General features: G+C 40.7%; 1 protein-coding gene across 3 annotated transcripts in view; it reads right to left on the bottom strand.

The window, feature by feature from the left end:
• Positions 1-24,025, bottom strand: part of PCNX2 (pecanex 2) — a 352,029-nt gene that overhangs the window by 155,557 nt on the left and 172,447 nt on the right. For all 3 annotated transcript variants that reach the window (XM_063614016.1, XM_055234937.2, XM_063614015.1), the window contains exons 20-21: positions 5,409-5,550; positions 403-580 (exon numbers count right to left, since the gene is read on the bottom strand). In XM_063614016.1, coding sequence (XP_063470086.1) covers positions 403-580; positions 5,409-5,550 — 320 coding nt within the window. The remainder of the gene's footprint in view (positions 1-402; positions 581-5,408; positions 5,551-24,025) is intronic.

The raw sequence follows: 24,025 nt of genomic DNA on the forward strand, positions 1-24,025 counted from the left end.
GGAGAGAGGGAGGGGGGAGGGGGGGAGGGAGGGGGGAGGGGGGAGGGAGGGAGGCGGGGAGGGAGAGACCAGCGAATTTGGTTGCTAATCTTTAATTCATAGCATTTTAAGATCTAGGGAAGTCTTATAATGAGATTGTTAACAGAGAAGAAGGTAATAAAATTTCAAGTCACACTAATGGCTAATTCATTTTAATTAGTGATTTTTAGCAAATAACATGGCATACTTACATTCCATGGGCAATTTTCCCCAAATGGCAGCAAGAGCTTAACATACATGTATAATTCAATTTCATATCCTCCCATAATTTTTTATAAAGAATGAGTTTTAAACTCTTAAAACATTTGATGAGCACAGCCCCCTTTAAAATGTTAAAATGAAGAAAATAGCTAATTCACTTGCCTTGCTAAATAAAATGGACACCATGAAGAAATCCAGTAAGAAGCTCTCTGAAATATCTTTGTAGTCAAAGTGGAAAAAGATGACAGTGAAGCTCAAGTTAATAAACTGGTAAACTGGGTTGCAAAATGAAGTCCGCAACAGCTTCATGCCAGCAATGATCATCAGAAAAATGTCCCAGCTGTTGGAAACAAAAGAAAAGATGCAATCAATGACAGCATGCACACTGCTGGATGAGTCTCATTTGTAACACTTCTCCAGCATTGATGGTTCGTTACGCACTTTACAGGCATAAAAACCCAATCTAAGGGGCCCCATTATTGTTCTGCACTTTACAGGGGTATAAACTGAGTATCAAGGAATTTGAGGAACTTGTCTAAGGTCTCAAAGGGGCAGAACAAAAATGGAAACTCAGTCCTGAGTGACTCTCAAGCACATTGTCTTCGCCATTACAACAGACATTTTCTTTCCATCACATGCTTTTCAAAGTCCCTCATGTTCTCCAGCAAGGGCACAGAGCTCCTTCTGAGCTTGTCTGAATTCACTACTGCAGTGATGATGGACATTTCCCAGAAATCCTGATGCCAAATGAGAAAACAGGCAACATGCTGCCCCTGCTAGAGTCAGCTCAGTGTATGCCTCTTCATGAGAAAAGAATCCAATTCGAACAGTGACATAACAACAGATGGGAAATTCTGAATAGAGAAAATAATCCAGTATCTTCATAAAGCCTTTTCTATTTCTACATATTAACTTCCAATGTTTCTCAGCTTATTTGTCATCCTAGTGAACATAAGGTTTCTGCTCTCCCTTTTTTGTTGTTTAACATTGTATCATCAATGTGTTTTTCCCCCATGGAATGGGCCTTTTCAGTTAAGGAGCTCAGCAAAACAGGCAAAGAAATACCCTTCTAGGACTTTGTTTTGAGGACTGCAGTCCTGAGTGCTCTTGCCTAAGGAGTCAGATTATTATTTACCCATGTAGGGAGTATGTGTCACGTGTACAATTCTCCAGATGATAAGGTCAACAGTGAACAATCCATCTTGAGATTGGAGGGCAAATGATCACATGCCGGTGTAGCCCAAGAGAGCAGGCAAGTGCCTTCTTTTTTTCTTTTTTTTTTTTTTTTTTTTTGAGATGGAGTCTCGCTGTGTCGCCCAGGCTGGAGTGCAGTGGCACAATCTCGGCTCACTGCAAGCTCCGCCTCCTGAGTTCACGCCATTCTCCCGCCTCAGCCTCTCCGAGTAGCTGGGACTACAGGCGCCCGCCACCACGCCCGGCTAATTTTTTTTTGTATTTTTAGTAGAGACGGGGTTTCACCGTGGTCTCGATCTCCTGACCTTGTGATTCGCCTGCCTCGGCTTCCCAAAGTGCTGGGATTACAAGTGTGAGCCATCGTGTCCGGCTGCAAGTGCCTTCTTGAAGGGCCTAGCTTTCTGAAGAAAGACACTGCACATTTTCACCAGATTCCCTCCAATTCTAACGTGCTATGATATTTGGCAACTGCAAGACAGAGGTGGGAAAATTTCTAGAAAATGGGTGCACTTGTAAGAGAGAGGCTTTCTTTCCCTGGCTCAGTATAGAAAACTGGGGCCATGCCTCAATTTCCCTAAACCTAGAAGCATCTTGGATTCAGGAACCTTATCAGCCTTATGAATATCTTATCTCAGAATGAGGTTATTTAAGAAGTACAAAATTGTCATTTTTGTCATAAAAAACATAATGTTGGAAATTCCATATGCTTCAATCTGCTGTTTTTTGTGCCTTCAGACCTAGGACTGCAGTTGTTTCCACCTTGCCCCAGGATGTGTGAGGTGAGGTTTGCCCAAGGCCTTGTATGGCAGGCTTGGATTTGCTTCTGAGAAAAACTAGCACTTGATTCCATGCATACATCAGATGGGAAAGTCTGTCTTTAGCCTCAACCTAGAGCCCTCTGTGTTCCTGCAGCAAGGCTGAACATTGCTCCATAACTGGCCTTCCTTTTCCAGTGCGCAACTAATGCCCAGGATGAAAATACAGTATGAAAAGATGACTTCAGGTCCAGTTGCCTTTGACAACAGCCCAAGGTACAAAAACCTAAAAACCCCTGTGGGACAGCCAAAGCCCTGTGGAGAAACCCCAATGATAAGGTATCTGAAGACTTACGGATATTTTGGTTTTCAGGGGAGACTGCTGATTTTCTGGGTTATTCAGGCAAAATCCAGTTGAGAAGCAAATCTAACTTTCTGTTTCTGTGACCGAGGTTCCATGAACTGCATCCATTTTATGTTTAGTATGGATGACTGGTTCAAACTGTGGGAGATCTTAAGGACTCATGTGCGTGGCTTTTATAATTGCAATAGTAACGGCTACCATTAATGGCTCAGATCATTGTATACAGCAGGTCCTCAAATAACGTTGCTTCATTCAATGTTGTTTCAGTATAACATTGATGGGGAAAAAAATGGATTCCTGGCCAGGACCCCACTGTCAGTGTGGAGTTTGTACATTGTCCTCATGTCTGTGTGGGTTTTTCTCTGAGTTCTCCGGTTTCCTCACACATCCCAAAGGTGTGCACAGTAGGTGCACTGATGTGCGACATGGTCCAGTGTGAGCGAGTGTGAGTGTGGGTGTGAGTGTGTTCTGCGATGGGAGGCATCCTGTCCAGCATAGGTTCCCACTGGGCACCCTGAGCGGCCAGGACAGGCTCCAGCCACTGGATACACTGAATTGGAATATATGGGTAAATAATTATCTTTATTTTTTTATTAATCTTTCCTAAATGTATGTATCATTCACATTTATTTCAATGTTTAACATTAAAAGTGTTTTGGTCTTTATTTAGAAGTTTGGTGATGTTTTTGTGACCAGAAATACGCTATGGAACGTAATTCTTGTTTCTATCAATTAGCCCACAGTACAATTTGTTTTATTTGGTTTTGTATTGGTTTTGATTAAAGTCACAGTTTTCAAGAACTTATGCAGGATGTTACGTGAAGATAGACTGCACTAAGCTGAAGGTTTTATTAAGGCTGAGGTAGCAATTGGTGAACAATGCCCTGGAACAGATGGAGAGCATCCTCTTAGCTCAGGCTAAGAAACAGAAGCACCTAACAAGATACCCCAGATCACCGACTCATTCATTTACCAAAACCCTACTTGGTTGTTCATGCATTCATCCTTCTAACACTTACTAGTGGTTTGCTATTGAAAAGTTGAATAAGAAACAGTGCCTGCTGTTGAAAAGTTCACTCTGTGACTATTTAGTACAATGGCTCTCAAAAATCACAGGGAGGGGCTAGGCTTCTCTAGTTTAGAAAAGGTCTCAAAGTGATACTGATATAGTTTCCTGCTATCCTGTTTGAGAACAGTTGGTCTAGTAGGGTGCCTGAAACCTCGAAAGATGTTTTGTTTTTAATTCTACAGATGCATCAGGAATAGAAAGGAATTTCCAGCTTTGGGTTCTGAGTGAAACAATTGCTGATGTTATCATCTGGGAGTTGAGGATATTGAGAGCTATACAGGTAAGGTGCACCTTTCTGACTTCAGTGTCTGGAAAAAAATTACAGGGGATGGAGAATAATGTTTCTTCCAAATGGACCCTCTCTGAACTATTTATTTGACTCTGCTGGGGTCTTAGCCCTTGCATCTGCCTTCTCTAACAACTTGGCCTCAACCCCACAGGCTTAGCTCAAGGTCCTTGTCCTGAAGTTGAACAGGGAAAACTTTAAATCCTTTAGCTGGATTTCCCAGAGGGGCACTGGTACCTTCTTTGCTACTCTGGCTTTGAATATGTGTTCCCATTCGAGAAACTGTGGCTCTGCCTTGTTTTCGGGAGGAGTTGCAGGGTCAACCAGGACTGTACCATACTGGGAATCCCTGCCCTAGAGAAGCTCACGAAGTTCTAAATTCTGGTCATAGCCTAGATTGGGTCTCACCTGAACTGTATAAGGGGTCTGAAGTCCAATCATCTGCTTTTTAAAAGCCAGTGAGACTAATTCTCATCCCTGGATTTGAAGTCTAAAATTTTAAGTATCAAAGAACATAGAATTCTTGCCCTGGTCTGACAGAAACAGGTCTGGACTAGAAGGAAGACAGAGTTCAATAAGGACAGGTTATGGGATCATTTCATTTAGTGTCTGCTTTGTGTGACTACGAATCTACTCAAAGTCCAACAGAGTATTAAAATGCCTTTTATCTTAGCCTGCTCAATCTTTGGAGAATATTAATTTGTTCTCATGACACCCTGAAAGGAAGAGCAGGTTTGAATTAGTATGTTTGGGATTATGCATCAGGGTTGACTTGGATACATAGTGTTTAAGCAACGTGACTAATGAGCAAATCTGGGAAAGAATCTCTTTTACATCCTCCTACTCTAACAACTTCTTTGACCAGCAACTTTCGCCTTTCATCAGAATGACAAATCTACAGATTGTTAAGGAGATTTCCATGTTGTAAATTCAGAATTAATTTTAATAATATGAAACCAATAACTCAACTGTATATTGTTAATGCTTTGAAAGACATGGGCATCTTGACAGTATGAAGTCTCTGTGCCAGTTTTTAAATTACGAGGCTTCTCTTGATAAATTCAGAGACAGCAGTGACAGTGATTAATTTCCCCCTCCCACAAGCACAAAATGATAGAGTATTTGCTAAATGAAATGACACGAGGCAGTTCATAAAGCTCTAAGCATGATGTTAAGAATTCCAGGAATCCTGGACTCACACTGTGCTTCCGTCTTCTTATTAAGGCTCACTGACTAAGCTTCTGCAGGATGATTTTCAAATCTACTGACATTTATTCACAACATCATTTCAAGCAGATCTAACTTCATTTGCACCCCAGTCACTCTACAATAACTGTCTAGCTCCACTGGGTTTTGAGTAAAAGACCACCATGGCTTATTTTTACACGGCCAATAACAGTCGGTAAAGGTTGGCTTCTTCTGCAGACTGTTTACAGAAAATTCACTCGATTTTGAAAATGTGACCCAAATCATTATGAGGATAAACCATTAACCACTTACTGGGTACCAAGTCTCCGGTGATTGCTTATTAAAAATGCATCAATAGTGAGGGCATTCAAAATTAGCGCTGGGTACAAGATGTATTTTTCAAAACACTGAAGCCAAACATAGAGTCTTTCGAACCACATTAAATGGGCGACATCTGAAAGAAATATAAAAACCACTTAGAACAACCACCGATCAAAGTATTTTTCTTTAAGTACAGGTAATAGTAAGTAATATTCCCTCCCTTGAATTCAAAAGCTGCTAATTAAGAACTCATGATACTAGACATGATATACCATTTTTTTCCAGGCAGCAACTGTTAGCTTTGCTTCTACACAGTTCATAAATAATAATATACATATAGTAATATAGACCAGCATCCCAATTGTTCAAGTCAATTGATTTCTTCATATATAATTTACTGAGACCAATGAATGGAATGTCACATAGCATCAAGTCATCTTAGAGTAGTAAGGGTGGAAGGTGAAGGATGAAGAGTTGGAAAAAATCCCATATGTCTGTCTCCTTTTAAGCTAGGGTTCACTTCTGTGGCTGAAGCTAGTTTCTGGGCTTTCTTCTCTCTCTTTTTAATCTTTAAACCACAAACAAATCCCTGGGCAATATATGCAAATAAGACACAGCTGACTCCCAAACCCCAGCCACTATGAATCTATTAACTTCTTCTGAGTGCTTACAACAAAGAAAGTACCATAAAGATTGAAGTCTATTCCCATTAACGGCTAACGTTTTAAGTTAGACCAACCTGGGTTTGCATTCAGTCTCTACCAACCACTAGTGAATGACCTTGAATTATTAGCTTCATCTTTTTGAGCCTTAGTTTTTTGTGTCCTGCCCATCCTCTGAGTCTGCTGAGGGGGAGGAGGTCCTTTCCACCTCCTACTCCTCACAGCAGGAGATGGGGTAATGAGGAATGCATGCTTGCCCATCTGGGGAGCCCGTGCTTCTCTCTCTGGGGAGGAGGAGCAGCTGGTGTGAGCGGTCAGAGCGGTCAGAGCACAAACTTCCTTAGGTCACATTCAGGGGTGGGGAACTGCTTCATCCCTGCCTCTCAGATCTGGAACAAGAGCCAGGATTCTCCTCTGCTTCCCATCTTGAGGAGAGCACAGCAGGTTCAGGCCCAGGGCCCTTGGGTAGGCCCCTCTCATTCCCTGCCCCCTCCTCTCTGTCTGTCTGTAATCGGGAGGCTGCAGTGGGCCCCCATCCACCAGCAAATGAACCAGCTCTGCAGTGGGCTTCATGCTCTCCACAGCAAGCCTCAAAGCTTAAATCTGCAAGGTGCAAGGCAACTCCATTACACTTCTGGAATCACAGTCTCCAGCAATTTATAGTGAAAAAAACTACACCCTACAATGACCTAGAGTTAAAAAGAGAGTTATGTAGTTTTTACATTGGGTTGCACAAGAACAACTCACAAAAGAGAAAAAGTTCAAGCTGACAAAACAGCCTGTTCCTTCTGGGTCTCTTATCCAGGATTAGCAGACAAATTGTTTCCAATCAGCTTCAATGGGGCTCTACATGACGGATCTCAGGAAGCACCATAAACACACACACAAATAGAAACTATTTTACTTTCTACTTGATATGGCTCATATTTCTATATAAGAATAGATCATCTTTGTAACTCAAAAACATAACTACTTTCATTTGATTAAAAATATGAAGAGAGACCAGGTGCGGTGGCTCATGCCTGTAATCCCAACACTTTGGGAGGCCAAGGTGGACAGATCACTTGAGGTCAGGAGTTGGAGACCAGCCTGGCCAACATGGCGAAATCCCAACTCTACTAAAAATAAAAGTTAGCCGGGCATGGTGGCGTGTGCCTGTAATCCCAGCTATTCTGGAGGCTGAGGCAGGAGATTCACTTGAACCCAGGAGGCAGAAGTTGCAGTGAGCCGAGATTGTGCCACTGCACTCCAGCCTGGGTGGCAGAGAGAGACTCCATCTCAGAAAAAAGAAAAAAAAATATATGTGTGTGTGTGTGTATATATATATGTGTGTGTGTGTGTATATGTATATATATGTGTATATATGTGTGTGTGTGTGTGTGTATGTATATATATATATACGAAGAGAGACTTGGCATTCAGAAATCTTACTTGAAAAGAATTCATTCGAATGGGCTAGGAATGGTGAGGATAGAGTGAAAGTCCTTCAAGATATTGGAAATAAAGTATTATTAGAACAAACACTCCAACAATGAGCTTAATAAATAGAAGAGACAATGAGAAATCATCCAGATAAAAATAAAAAGAAGTTTTAGCGACAGATGAAACAGGGAGGAAGAGTGGGTGGAGAATAAAGTTCAAAGAGCAAGGATGCTGGGTAGGAATTCAATGTTGAATATTCCTAATGGACAAAGTATAATTTTTTCTGGAGTGGATTTGGAAATGTGTTATTTCATAATGAATGTTTTATACACAATAAAGTCTAGACATATTAGACATTTTACATATAGATTAAAGGATTTTAATATGTTGTGAAAGTATATGGGCTGTCATATAACATCAAGTCATCTTAGAGTAGTAGAGTAGTAAAAAAAAATCTTCAAGACCCCTCCTGCATTCCCTCCCAGCAAATGACTTTGACCCCCACTTTCTAGAGAAAATAAAGTCTATGAGGTACAAATTCCCTCCAACTGCAAATTCATTTATACTCATATCTGCTTCTGGCTCCTCCTGAAGCCAAGCTCCACCGATGTCCCGCATCCTATGCTCCTGCCATCTTGGTTCAGTAGCCACTCCCTGCCTCATCACTAGCTCTTTTCCGAGGCCAATGGCAAGATCCCAGTCTTCTCTGTGTGGAAAACTCACCTTCCACCCTGAACCTCCTTCTAGAGCTCACTCTGGCCTTTTCTGTACTTCTCAGCTTCTTGGAAAGCTTGTCAATATCTGATGTTCCCACTTCCGTGTCTCCCACTTACTGGGGACACCTCTGCCCCTGGGTATTTGCAGCTACCCTTGCCCTGACCTGCATGTGGCAGGGCCTCTTGTGACCTCCTGATGGTCAAATAACTGATACTTCTCAGTCTCTCTTACTGGACTTTTCTGAGGCATAAAACATCACTAAATCCTCCCTTCTTTTGAAAACTCGCTCTGCCCTTAGCTTCCCCATCCCACCATCCCCGGCTTGTGCCCAAACCTTTTGCCCTACCCTTCTCCCATTTCCTCTGTTGTCTCCTCTTCCCCTATCCCTGGTCATCTGCTTTCCTTCTCCCCCTATTATTTTTCTTATCTTCTTGAGATAATGTCTTCAACACCTGTAACTTTAATTATTACTTCCATGCTGATGACACGCAAATCTATAACTCGATATCTTATCTTTCTCCTGGACTTCAGATCTAACTAATCAACTGAATAGCTTCATCTGATGTCCCAAAGGAACTTTCAAATACAACATGTCACAAACGTAACACTGTCAACCTGTACACACTTTCTCTTCCTCATACATTCTTGCATTCACTCAGCCATGCAGACAATATACCCAGAGTCATCCTAAACCAGCTCTTCTCACTTCTCATAGCTGTACGTTGAAATCACTTCAGGGCAAAGCTGAAAAACACTGTCCTAAATGGTGATTCTCAAACATCAACATGCAAATAAGTCCCTTGTTAAGATGCAGAGTCTGACGCAGTAGGTCTGGAATGGAGCCAGACATTCTACATTTCTAATAAACTTCTAGGTGATGCAAATTCTCCTGGAACTCAGGGAGTACTTTCAGGAACAGCAGAGCCAGCAGTACCAGCATCCCCTAGGAATGTGTTACAAATGCAAATTCTCAGATTCAATCCTGGACCCACTGAGTCAGAAATTCTGTGGATTGGGCCCTGGGCAAGGCAATCTGTGTTTTGACAAGTCCTACAAATGATTCTGATACATGCTCCAGTTTGAGAGCCATTTTCTGGATGATCTTCCTCTATACATGGAGACTAAAGGACTGAAGGACTAAACTGGGTTGATTCCACATGCTCACTCTCTGCATATCTATCCCTTCTTTTCTGTCTTCCATGCTCTTAATCACTTTTGTCTAAAAAATTATAATTATCTTTTATGCATATAAACTGTTTCCTAACCCAGCCAGATGTATACACTGTATTCCAATCCTTCTTATCTGTCTACTTGAGGACTTGTCTCTTGCAATGATCCCCCATTCTCCTGCATTACTTTGGTTTTTCTTCTCTTTACCGAATCATTCTCATCAGAAAAAAAAACTGCTATAATATCTTCCATTAAAAATATACCCCAAGCCTGGGCAATATAGGGAGACCCTGTCTCTACACAAAGTTTAAAAATAAGCTGGACATGGTGGTGCATGCTTGTAGTCCCAACTACTTGGGAGGCTGAAGTGGGAGGATTGCTTGAGCCCGGGAGGTTGAGGCTGCAATAAGCCCTGATTACACCACTGCACCCCAGCCTGGACAACAGAGCATAGACCCTGTCTCAAAAACATGAAAAAAATACCCTCTTTTGGCCTTATATTTTCTTTCAGATGCTGGTTATTTTCCAGGTACTACCCGGAAAATATTTTCATTTTTTAAAAATGTAGCTACACTCATTTTCTCAACAACCTTATCTTCCTTTTCTTTTTAAGTTTACTCCAGTCACCAAAACCTAGTTATAGAGTATATAACTAGGTGTAGAATTCATAGGTTATCAGGTGTGCATATAGCAAGCTTCAGCAGACAATGACAAAGGATTGTCCAAAGGTATTGTGCCAATTTACACTCCCGCAGATGGTACCAGAGAGTTCCTTTCTGTTCCACATCTTTGCCAAAATGTTTCCTCTCTTCTTAATTTTTGCCATGCTGCCATGTGTAGAGTGGTATCATATTATGGTTTTATTTTACATTTATTTAATGACTCATGCAGACGAGTATCTTTTTACCTGTTTACTGGCCATTTGGATACACACTTTTGTGAAGCAGTTCTTCATTCTGTTGCCTGGTTCTTTTTCCTATTGGATTATATGTCTTTTCCTTATTGATTTTTGGGAGTTCTTTATACATGCTAGGTATGAGTCTTTAGCCAGTATATGCATGAAGAAAATCTTCTCCCATTTTATGGTTAGATTTTCACTCTTTTAATAGTATCTTTTATAAAAAAGAAATACATAATTTTAATATGTTACAACTTCTCATTTTTTCCCATTTAGGGCCTTCAGTGCTATTTGTTGTTGTTGTTGTTGTTGTTTGTTGTTGTTTTTGTTTTTTTTGTTTTGAGATGAAGTCTTGCTCTGTCGCCCAGGCTGGAGTGCAGTGGCACAATCTTGGCTCACTGCAAGCTCCGTCTCCTGGGTTCATGCCATTTTCCTGCCTCAGCCTCCTGAGTGGCTGGGACTACAGGCGCCTGCTACCATGCCTGGCTAATTTTTTTGTATTTTTTAGTAGAGACAGGGTTTCACTGTGTTAGCTATGATAGTCTCTATCTCCTGACCTTGTGATCCGCCTGCCTCGGACTCCCAAAGTGCTGGGTTTACAGTCATGAGCCACTGCGCCTGGCTGGTGCTATGTTTAAGAGAAAAAGATCATGATCACATTCTCCTATGGTTTTCTCTAAGACCTTTATTGCTTTATCTTTCACATTTAGATCAGCAAACTATCCAGCATTGATTATTGTGTGTTGTGTAAGACAGGGGCCAAGCCTCATTTTTTTCCATGTTAATATCTGATTGACTGCCACCATTTATTGAAAACGACTTCTATTTCCCCCAGCACTGGAGTGAACCGTGATGTTTTATGTGCCTCTATGTGTGCTAGATGCTTTCCTGGAATGACCCTGAGTCTTTCCTGCTTGAGAAATTCCTAATCTGTTTACAGGACCTGGCGTCTCACCTTCTGGAGACCTCAGGCCCCTTTGAGCCCCCTGCTTCCAATACAGTCACTACCAGAAGCTGCCAGGAGCAGGGCATTTGAAGCATCATTCTGGTAGGAGGGGGATTTACCACTGACAGTGTTTAGCATTCTCAGTACATGATAACAGTAAAAGGGGTAACTTTTAATTGGTATTTTTATTGTTTTAAAATTCTTTATAAGCCGTGCACCCCCTTGCTGCCTGCTCCTGGGCAGACCCCACCACTTCCCTACCTTCGGTTCTCTACTGAAGTCCCATGTATGGAATACCCATTAGGTGTCTGCCAGACATCGAGCCAGGTGCTCTGTATATACAGGTCTAGCATCCCAAATCCAAAAACCTGGAATCTGAAATGCTCCAAAATCCAAAGCTTTTTGAGCACTGACATGACACCTAAAGAAATGCTCATACGCCACAATCCAAAAGAAACCATAATCAAAAATATGGTCCCAAGCATTTTAAATAAGAGGTACTCAACCTGTATTACTTCTAGCTTCAAAGCAAAGAATGTTATTCCTTCATGCCATCACTGTACCCTGTGAATTCTATAATTTTAGTAAGTGCCACATCATAGAGTAATTATTCACTTAAATACGAATCTTCCCACTAGATTCTGAATTTGTTAAGGGTAGGTACTATGTACCTACTAGAATGTCTGCCAGAGAGTTGGGGTTTGGTAAATGTTTATTATCTTATCATTTTTAGTGGTTGAGGGAATTCTGGATAATTACATTTAACAGAGGGTCTAGGGGGAAAAAAGCAGTCTTTTTGAAGTACTTTTCTGATTACAAAATAAAAAAAGTAACTGTAGTGTATTAAACAACATTTCCTATTTTAATCTCTCATAAAGTACAATCAGTTATAGTTAAGTTTCTTTCTGTACAAAATTACTTTTTCTGATTTCTCAGTTTATAAGAGATCAACAGTGTCAGATTGAGGCCATCACATCAAATGCAATTCAGCCTGCTTATAAAAATACATTTACAGAGTTCTATCAACATTTGTCACCAATTCAGAGAGACATGACAACCTTAGCTAGATTCCTGCAAAAAAAATGTAAATAAAGAGAAATATAAGCCAATCTCTTCCCAGTGCTATTAGAAAAACATATGAATTAAAGGAAACGTTTGAGTGGCTGGGTCATCACTGTAGAATAGCCTGGGCACCATTTGGATGGGGGAGTAAGAACCAGATTTTCAAAACCTTGTCACATTTACTTTTAGAAAATGACATTTTCCAGTGAGTGGAGATAGATTGATTTGAGTGGAGGGACATAATCCCATTACAGTCTACAAGAATTTACCACAGGTCATGGTAACAAAAGTAGGTTTTTCATAAGAATTTCAGTTTACTTATCTCAGAAACACATAAAACAATGAATTTCAAATAAAAGAGACAACACTGATAAGCTCTGAATTCACTATCCATGCCTTTCCAAATATTGGAGAGTGAAATACTTATTCAGTGAGATTCTAACCATCTGAACTACCTGGGGAGGGTGTGTGTGCGAGCATGTGAAACAATGGTTGACCCTTGAACAATGGGGAGGTTAGAGACGCCAACGCTTGCACAGTCAAAAGTGCGAATTGAGAACTCATGGACACAGGAAGGGGAACATCACGCTCCGGGGACTGTTGTGGGGTGGGGAGTGGGGGGAGGGACAGCATTAGGAGATACACCTAATACTAAATGACGAGTTAATGGGTGCAGGAAATCAACATGGCACATGGATACATATGTAACAAACCTGCACATTGTGCACATGTACCCTAAAACCCTAAAGTATAATAAAAAAAAAAAAAGTTTATAATAAAAAAAAAAAAAAAGTGCGAATTTAACTTTGACTCCCCCAAAACTTAACTACCATTAGTCTAATGTTGATCAGAAGCCTCACTGGTAACATAAACAGATGATTAACACATATTTAATCTGTTATATGTATTATATACTGTATTCTTATAATTAAGCATGCTAGAGAAAATAAGATGTTATTAAGAAAATCGTAAGAAAGAGAAAATATATTTCCTGTTCATTCAGTGGAAGTGGATCACCATAAAGGTGTTCATCCTCATCATCTTCACGTTGAGTAGGCTGAGGAGGAGGAGGAGGAAGAGGAGGGGTTGGTCCTGCTGGCTCAGGGGTGGCAGAGGTGAAAAGGTGGAGGAAGTGGAAGGGAAGGCAGGAGAGACAGGAGCACTAGGTATAACTTTTACTGAAAAAAAAAAATCTATGTGTAAGTGGACCACACAGTTCAGACTTGTGTTGTTCAAGGTCAACTGTATATCACAGACACAACTTTAAGGCAAGTGATTAAAACATTTAATCTTTAGGAAGACTTGGACTGTAAGTACCATTCTGCTGTCTGACATTAGAACAGCATTTTGTTGGCAGGCCCTGCATTCTATATGGCCACAATTACACATATGGAGATGGGCTGAGGCCAGGGATCTTTAAGAGGTGATAATTGAGTCTCTACTTAGAAGCAAAGCAAGATGATAGCTATAAAGGAGCTCTACGTTGGACTTTCGAAGGGAAAAAATATTTTGGGGAACTGGAAACCAGTTAATTGATAAGTTACAAAACCTTTACTATTATTCTTATAGGAACAGGAGAGTCACAGAAAAGGACTGAGTTAGAAACCAGGTTGAACTGCATAATTCAGCTCTAGTTTACTGCCCACGGTACTTCAAAGGAATGAAAGTGACAGCTGCTGACATCTAAATGTCATATAAAAACTACCACTGCTTTCCATGGATTAACTCTGCATCTCTAGATGAGAGGACAGCAAATGTGTTTACACTATGAGCATACACCAGCAAGCAGAAATGAAATAAAACATTTCAGGTAAAGATTCATCCCAAGGCACGGTTTTCCTCGTGGGTGTTGAGTACAACATCTAGTCAAAGCAGAGATGGGAAAAGGTGAGGAAACAAGTTAAAATAAATATCAAGAAATGACAGAGTAGAGAACAAATCCCAGGGATCACCAAGCCCAAACTTTTGACTTCAGGTTCCGTTAATGCTGCATATTGATAGGATATTAATTTCACTTTTTTTCTTTTCTTTCTTTCTTTCTTTCTTTTTTTTTTTTTTTTTTTGAGATGGAGTCTCACTCTGTTGCCCAGGCTGGAGTCCAGTGGCAGGATCTTGGCTCACTGCAACCTCTGCCTCCCAAGTAGCTGGGATTACATGAGCGTGCTACTACGCCAGGCTAATTTTTTGTATTTTTAGGAGAGATTGTGTTTCACCATGTTGGCCAGGCTGGCCTTGAACTCCTGACCTCAAGTGATCCACCAACCTTGGCCTCCCAAAATGCTGGGATTACAGGCCTGAGCCACCATGCCTGGCCTTAATTTCACTTTAATTCTTACTTATCTTAGAATGCTTCTACCAATCTCAGCAATTTATTCTAATGACACGCTTCAATCTCTAGATGAGGAAAACATTTAACAGATAAATGAAACTCATACTGAATGTTTATAGTTGGAAGTAGAAAGGGACACATTGAAAGATGAATAATAATGTAAGAAGAAGCTAAAACAAAAGTTTAAGTCCAGAATTCTGATTCCTCAAAGATTAAACTTACTCCTTTCACATACAACAACCATGAAAAGTTAGAAAAAGGAGGGCTTGTGCATGCAGCAGCATGGCAAATGTGCTTCCTGCATCCCCAGATTGTGTTAGGGTTCACACAAAGTCAAGTCAAAAAGAAAATCTTTGCAATGATATTTTGTAACTGCCTTTCTGTAATGTCTCAAATATGCAAAGGGACCATAAAAAAAACAATACTTTAGCATGATTATTTCTCTTTTCTCTGGAATATTAGGACCTTGAGAAAAAGAATGCAAACTAATTATACCATTTACAAGTTTATATATTACTCATTAGAATTAAAAGCTTTAAATTTTCTTAAAGGGTTTCAGGTTATGTTTTGTTTAGACTCTTTATGCTACTAAAATAAGTTCTTCTCCATAATTAAAAGTTAATAAAAAGCCTCAGGATGTTTTCAGCTTTAGAAAGACAATCTTCACAAATACAAACCTTGAATTTGGATTTAAGCTGCAAGGATACAGGGCTTCCTGCTGTATAAGGGCCAGACGCATTTCAATGGGGATGCAGCTTGAATCAACTATCCCTGGTGTCACCCCTGAGGCATCTAAGGCAGAAAGACTCTGCAAAGTGGAATGAACACATCTGCGCTGTTATCATCCCCTTATTATAGACAATTGCTTTTTTCTGTAAGCTTTTCTCACTCTCATCTGTCTTCCTGGGTCAAACCTCAGCTATCATCAAGTTCTTAGCACTAACATGTACACATGTTGTTTAGAAATAGGCTTCATTTACAAAACCAGTAGCATGAATGGAGGGTAAAGGAAGTCACATCATCCTTGCTGCTCAAAGCCCTTGATCTCCGTTTAGGATGAACCCATAGTCTGTCATTTTTTCTTTTTCAAGTAAGCGAATTCAGGGCTGCCCATGGTCCAGTCCCATGCCCGCAATCCTCTTCCTCCACTTATCCTTAGGCCTCTATATATATATATATTTTTTTTTCCACTCCATTTCCTTTACTTAGGCCTCAATTTAAATATCACTTCCTCAAGGAGCCCTTCCTTTCCCCTCAGATCTAAATTAAGACTCCCTTGCACTCCCTCCCAACCTCCTATGTGTTTCTTTCATTGTATTTTCTTCCATGGGATGAATGACCATTTCTCCAGAGGGCTGCAGCTGCAGCCAGCGGGGCCAGGGCCGTCCTTCTCAGTCACAGTCAGCATTCAGACTTTGTCCATAGTGGCCACTCAGGAAATCTCAGGTAATACACCTGATTAACTGATGGATTAATAACTTAATTAAGAAGATGCCTAGTAGAACAAAGTCTGAGGAGAAGCTGATGCTTCCCCACAGTGGGTACTGCTTCTTTTGCAGGGTACTGGGTTTGCCTCTGGCCAAAGCATTTCATTTTCTCAGAATATCTGCTCTCCAGGTCCCTAGCATCCTACACAGTCCCAGCAACACAATAATATATTTTGAATGAATTGATAAACATTATCAGGTTCAACATCATGGTAAATTTCTCAAAGAAATACAAGGTAGGGAAGAGCAACGTGAGAGAATCAGAATATTAAAGTTTATGTTTTTCAAGGAATAAAAACTTTCATTTGTTTAATTAGTGGGTTTTTACTTTGGCATCATGCTTAGAAAATTCTTTTTCTCTTCCTCAACCAAGATGATATAACTTGACCTACATTTTCTTGCAGTGCTATTCTGGTTTCTTTCTTCTTCCTTCATTTTAAAAAACATTTAAAATCTTTAATACATCTGGAAATTCATTTGATACAAAGTCTTACTCCAATTTTTTTAATGTTCATTTCCCCAAAACCACCCCATTGATTTTTTTTTTCATTAGTTCAGTGGGAATAAAAATGTGTCCTTCACATTTCCTCAAAAAGCAGGAGAAACTCGGCAGAATTAGTGTGAAATGTGCCTTCTTTTCTTGACAGAAAGGCCCTCAATTAATACCAAACCATAATAATAATATTTAAAACTGAAAAAGCGAATGGAACCACTTGTACCTTTTTCACATGAAAAAGGTTAGATCAACATTTTTACATAAAGAGGGCTAGGAGAGAATTCCAAATGCTCTCACTGTGGCCACAGGATAGACAGAGCTTCTCGTTAGAATAACCATCTTGCCAAGAGCAAGGACGACGTGCTTACTTTTGCATCCTCAATGCCCAGAACAGTGTCTAGGACATAGCAGGTGCTCAATAAATGTCCAATTCAGAAGAAATCCTCCCTCAGGTAAAGTGTAATTTGTATGTTATTTAAATTACAAGGTTACTTAAAAACACCCTTTCTATTTTCTCCATGGCCTATCCATATATCATCCTATCACAGACAGCTATGATGGTTAAGCTACTTCTGATAAGATTCCAACAGACCCACTTTAGGGAGACTGAGTCAGGGCTCACCACAGTGGCCACACCGACTGCAGCTGAGAACTAACATTCTTCAAAATGCTCTCTTTAGCCTTTCCCATGTTTGTTGTGCTAATAGCCCAAAGCCACTGTAGGACCATTGTGCATATATTGCACGCTGCATATTAAAACTTCCTGATTTTTAGTATTAGTTGTTTAAGTATGCCTCCCACTACTGGCCATTCATTTTAGCTCCATATTGCATTAGGTTTATCAGCAGTTTAAGAGAATCCTAATGAGTCTTGGATAAACACCCTGTGGCTTGCTGGAGAGCTGGAATCTGAGGCTGGCAGCTAACAATTGAGCTCTGTCCCAAGTCCTGTCTTTCTATCTTTTTTTTTTTCTTTTTTTTTTGAGACAAAGTCTCACTCTTGTTGCCCATGCTGCAGTGCAATGGCACAATCTCTGCTCACTGCAACCTCCGCCTCCCGGGTTCAAGTGATTCTCCTGCCTCAGCTTCCTGAGTAGCTGGGATTACAGGCAACTGCCACCATGCCCGGCTAATTTTTGCATTTTTAGTAGAGATGGGGTACAGGCGTGAGCCACTGCGCCCGGCCTAGTCCTGTCTTTCTTAATGCTAGCCCAGTTTGGCCTGAGCTTCTCCAGACCTCCCTCTGCCTCCCTCTGCTGCAAGCAGAGGTAACTGATTTCCACTTTTCTTTTTCCTCCTGCTGCAGTGTAACTTGGCTTCACTGCCAAACCCCTGCGGCACCTCCAGCCTTGTGGAGACTGATGCAGGAAGATAAGTTTCCCAGTGGACTAGAGGAGATCAGCCAGAGTATGAGAGTGCCTGGCAGGGAGGAAGGGAAAATGAGGGGAAGAGAAGGTGCAGGAAAATAATAGCAACAGAGAGAATAATGAATAAAGCAGGCTTCCAACTGACAGGCTGGTTTCTAAAAACTCAGCTCGAAGTCATTTATTTGGCATTTGAAATGCACTTTCCCATACCAGTATCATAGCACATGATGACTATGTTACTTTGCTAGTACTAGTTCAGTTGATGCTTCAAATTATTTTAGTAATTTTGAATTAAAAACACTTTGGAGAGTTTTCCAAGTCTCTAACTACTTCCTGAAGTATCCCCACATCTTTCTTATGTGGGGAAAAAGGCGAGGTAAGGAATACATCCTTCCTCCTCTAGCCACAGCAAAGAAAGCCTCTTTCCAAAGACCCCCGCATAATTTTATGTTCCAAAATCAGACAATGCCTCTCATGCCATATTCCTTTAACTAGCACTAGATACATTTGAAAGCATTTTTACATATATTATTGAGTTTCACTTAATTACTGCACAAATTCTGTGAAATAAGGCATTCAGATGGCACTATGGCACTATTGATGAAAATTTCAAAACTGTATGTATGACATGTACATCCAGATTATAAAGGGCCACCAACTGCCTAGCACAATGGGTGAAACAAGGCACAAAGTCAGGTGAAAATGATGAGACTTCAGAACCCTGGGAAGGGGAGGAGGATGTACTTAGGGAGTGCTTTCTGTCTGCCAATGACTATGCTAAAGGTGCTACATTTCTTCTTGGATTGATTTTATATTTAATGTAGGAATTCCCAATTATAGAAGACAAAACTGAATCACAATGGCGAAGCACACTTAATATGTGACAGAACCAGGGTTTGAGCCCACCCAGTCTTGTCCAAGGCTGGGCCCTAACATTATAATTATCTCCTAAACTTCCCAAAAGCTTTCTGCAGAGAAAAAACTAGTCACATACAAAAGACGAAGAGTCAAAAAACCTCAGACTTTTTAGCAGCAGCAGTGGATGCTGGAAGACAATGGAATAATGCTTACACCCTGGCAGGCTACACACTACAAACTGTCTGAAGTATGAAGTAGAATAAAACACTTTGAGCAGAGGAGGTCTCGAAAGTTTCCTCTCATGTGCCTCTTCTCAGGAGCGACTGAGGACAAGCTTCACTCCAAAAAAGGGAGGAAACAACAAACAGAAATTTGCAGCAGGTTCCAGGAGGGAGTCAGGGAGGGAGGACGGAGCTAATAGATTATCTGACAGATTCGTCTGTGTGGAAAGTTGGAATGAGAAATATACTACATAGCTATTGGAATGGTGAGCAAATACAAAAACAAACATTTGAATAAGAAATATAATCAAGGTCTATACTAGTGGTCTCAGAGGTGAACAACATGTAGACTTAAGAGTTAAAAAAGAGCCTGAGTAGAAGTTCAACAAAAATATTAAAACTATATTAGGAGAAGGAGGAATGTGAAAATGCTAATGCATAAGGGAAGATAAGAGAGATAAATTCTTATCTTTTATAATGCAAAGTCAGTAGATAAACAAATCTAAAATACCAAGAAGTAGCAGAACACGCACACGATCATTATTTAGAAGAATACCAGAAGAGATACCTAAAGAGCAGAAAGCATTTTTTTTCTGTACAGGGAAAATCAGAAATGGGGCAGGAGGGTGGAGTTGACAGGAGTCTGCTGCTTTTCATTACAACTTGTTCTATTTGATTTTTAATACTCTATTATTTTGATATAAGTGAAAAATACATTATAAAAAGCAAGAGCTCTCAGAATCATGTGCATCACATAGAAACTAGTCTATCTGTAAACTGACAGACAAGATTTGCTAAAATGTAAAGTAAATCTCATATAAGAATTGCAAATTTGGGACCCATTAGTGAATGTTTTGTAGTAGTGGATTTTTTTTTAAATTACAATTTAAATAGATGTTTAATTGATGTGTTTTTTTGTTTTGTTTTATTTTTTGAGAGGGAGTCTTGCTCTGTCACCCAGGCTGGAGTACAGTGGTGTGGTCTCAGCTCACTGCAACCCCTGCTTCCTGGGTTCAAGCGATTCTCCCACCTCAGCCTCCAGAGTAGCTGGGACTACAGGTGTGCAACACCACATCGAGCTAAATTTTGTATTTTTTTTTTAGTAGAGACAGGGTTTCACCGTGTTAGCCAGGATGGTCTCAATCTCCTGACCTCATGGTTCACCCACCTCAGCCTCCCAAAGTGCTGGGATTACAGGTGTGGGCCACCGTGCCCAGCCTATATGTTTTATAATGTATATTATCTTTTTAAATTTATTCTAATGCATCCAAAAAGTATAGCTTAAGCTTTTCAGTACTGTACAGGGGTACATGTGAATCCTCCAAACTACCCTTTACTTCAAGAGGCTTTGTATGCCCTTGTCAGCCTATAGAAAACCTTCCTTTAGTGAATTTACAAAGCATTAATCATTAATTTTCTCCTCCAATGTTTATTGACTATCTGCCATGCACCAGATACCAACACAACATTTAATTATATAATTCCATATATTTTCCATTTTATAGGCATATCAATAAATTGGAAAGGTTTAAGCAATGATACATGAAATTAATTGTAAGCTCCTCACTTAGGATATCAGCCTTCTACTTCTTTCTTTTTACTTTGTTTTTTAAGAGAAAGAGTCTCGGCTGGGCACGGTGGCTCACGCCCGTAATCCCAGCACTTTGGGAGGCCGAGGCAGGCAGAACACTTAAGACCAGGATTTCGAGACCAGCCTGGCCAACATAGTGAAACCTTGTCTCTACAAAAATGAGCAGGGTGTAGTAGCACACGCCTGTAATTCCAGCTAGTAGGGCAGCTGAGGCATGAGAATTGCCTGAACCCAGAGGGTGGAAGTTGCGTGAGCTGGGATCGCGCCATTGCATTCCAGCCTGGGCAACAGAGTGAGACTTCGTCTCAAAAAAAAAAAAAACAGAGAAAGAAACTCATTATGTGGCTCCAGCTAAAGTGCAGGAGTGCAGTGGCTATTCAATAGGCGCTATCATAGTGCACTACAGCCTCTAACTCCTGGACTCAAGCGATCTTCCTGCCTCAGCCTCCCAAATAGCTGGGACTACAGGCACATACCATCATGCCCAGCTACTGTTTCTTTGTCTTTCCTGCAGGGCAGAACCTAGTGTCACGGCCCGCATTACTGTATGTGTGTAGCAGTCACAATTCTTCTACAGTGACACAGTCATAGGCTTATTTACCAGATTATAAGCTTTTTGATGACAGGAACTACATCTTAGTCATTCCTACGTCACTGGTTCACAGGGCTTGGCATCTTGTAGGAACTCAATAATTATTTTCTGAATGAGTGAATAGTATATCCGTAAGCATTTTCTACGTGAACAAACAAGTAAATAAATGAATCTCAATATTGTACTTATTCCTTGTCTCAATCTCTTTTAACTCCATTGTAACCCATTTTTATGGTAAGAGTACAGTCATCAAATCAGGTCACAATTTTTAATTCTTAAAAGCCAAGAATCATAATATTATGGAAACATTACTTTGGAGGACCATGTGAAATGTGACTCAACCCCAATATTTGCTTTTTGAAATAATTCCTTTGGAAAGTTTTAAGATAAAACAAATTTTCAATCAGGTCCAACTTTGTTCTTCTTTATGACTGGGATCAATCAATAAAGTCATTTGTCTGGAATGATTATCATAATTCAGGAAAATTAATTTGCTTTATTTTCTAAAAATATGAGTGCTCCTTTAACATTTAGTCTCAAAAACTCCAAGTTAGAATAATATGTTGTTGCCTATAGTGCTGTCTTCATGTTCAGCATGATTAACTTAGATTGGTGGGAAATATGGCAATTTTTTAAAGGAGCAACTTCACACATACACATTAATATAACTCAGTTGTGTCCACATGACCATCATGATTCATCTGATGCTGAACTGTACTATAAGTGATAGAATTTTATTCTCCTAATTCAAATACTGGTGAAACAGCATATCAAGGTTGGGAGGAGATAATATTTACTTTCAATAAATTAGTCTCAAAGGTAAAGAAATAAATTGACTAAAAAAGATATGTTTCAACGTGCAGTCTTCAACTTCAGTTATAATATCCATTTCCATTTATCATAGTCTGAATTTTATACCAACATTATTTGGTATCTCCACATTCTACCAAGTAGAAGTACCTACTCAAAGTATGCAGAAAGGAAAGTAAGCCAAAAGGAAGTATATGCACCAAGTTTAAAGTTTGTTCCAGCGACTACAGAGTGATGATGGTTACATTAAATGCAGTTCAGCATTTGTGAGCCTCCCTCTCTACACCAAGCATTGCCGTGAGCACTGGAGGAGGAGAATGTGCTAGCAGACATGGAGCTCAGTCTACCTTAGGCACCAGTGGTTAAAAGTGCTTATGGAAGGGAGGCTCAGGGAGCAGTGGGGAATCTAGTCAGGTTTAGGTGGTCGGGACAAGACTTCTCCGGAGGGGCTGATTTTAAACAGACCTGGGCTGGGCGTGGTGGCTCATGCTTGTAATCCCAGCACTTTGGAAGACCAAGGTGGACGGATCACTTGAGGTCAGGAGTTCAAGACCAGCCTGGCCAACATGGTGAAATCCTAGCTCTACTAAAAATACAAAAATTAGCCGGGTGTGGTGGCGGGCACCTGTAATCCCAGCTACTCAGGAAGCTGAGGCAGGAGAATCACTTGAACCCAGGAGGAGGAAGTTGCAGCGAGCCGAGATTGTGCCACTGCACTCCAGCCTGGGTGACAGAGTGACACTCAGTCTCAAAAAAAAAAAAAAAAACTGCAGAGACTTGAAGCATGAGCAGCCTGGTGTCAGTCTAGTGAAGCTGGAGGAATGGCATCCTTAGTCAAGGGGGGAGCAAGGAGAGCAGAGGGAGAGAGTGTGGTGTGTTTGAGAAGCCACAAGAATGCCTAGAATCGACTGTGGCAAGTCTCTATCAAATCAGGGAAGAAAGCCTGGCAGTGTTAGCATGAGAAGATGGCATGTCAGACTTTACAGGACCTACTGTGATTGTAGCCTTATGGCTCTTCTGGGTAGTGATGATTGCAAAAACAGCCTAAGAGCCACATTCAGGCTGTACATGATTGCCCACCCAGAATGAGAGCAACGTGGGTAGTGAAATGACCTGGGCTCACTCACTGGCCACAAAATCAGTGGGACCCAAGTTATGTTTCTGTCCCCAGGCTTCAGTTTCCATCTATGTAAAATGGTGGGATAGGATTATATAATAAACTCTAAGACAGGGGCAGCACATATGCCTTATCTTAGTGCTCCAGTTGATTAGAAATGTCTGCCGCCAGCCCAGTTCTAGGACTCTGTTCTCCGTTAGTGATGTCTGCCCTGGAACCACTGTGTCCCAGCAGTGGGCTACACACTAGCTAGTCCTGCTCTGCCCTGCCTTCTTTCCCAGTGACAATATTCTGTGCTCCTATGAGAAAGAAGATGTGAGTATCACTTTCACATGAAAAGCTGTGTGCCTGGCCTGAGTTTCCTGTACATGTTTTGTTGCTGGTGGAAAAAAATGAAGAGTCAAAACCTAAGAGGCAGAAGTCCAGGAAGAAGAGGCAAGGAAATTCAGGACACAAATGGCACCAGAATGGGTAACTGGGCTTAAATCAGTTTTAAATTTTGTGTCTGCGGGTTTTCCTTCTAATACACCTAATTTTGAAATGGAATCTGTTTTTCGTCATGTACCTAATTTGTCTAACCTGTGACTCCCAGCTAGATTTCAGGCTGCTTATAAATAGCTAGTGTATAAGTGAGAAACTTCCACAGAGCCTCTGCCTGACACTGTGTAAGCAAGTGTGGACCCCTCCCAGCCTACGTCTATGGGATACACAGGGACTCAGTGCACCCACTCACTCGCCCTCCGAGAAGGGAAGTCAGACACACAAACACGCTCACTTTACTTGTTCTTGAATCTTGTACTAAAAAGTGCCTTGTAGGCTTGAAATAGCTAAATGATTTTAATTTAAATGGGGCTGTCTTAGATA

This window comes from Symphalangus syndactylus, chromosome 19 (assembly GCF_028878055.3).
Source record: "Symphalangus syndactylus isolate Jambi chromosome 19, NHGRI_mSymSyn1-v2.1_pri, whole genome shotgun sequence".
Taxonomy (NCBI): domain Eukaryota; kingdom Metazoa; phylum Chordata; class Mammalia; order Primates; family Hylobatidae; genus Symphalangus; species Symphalangus syndactylus.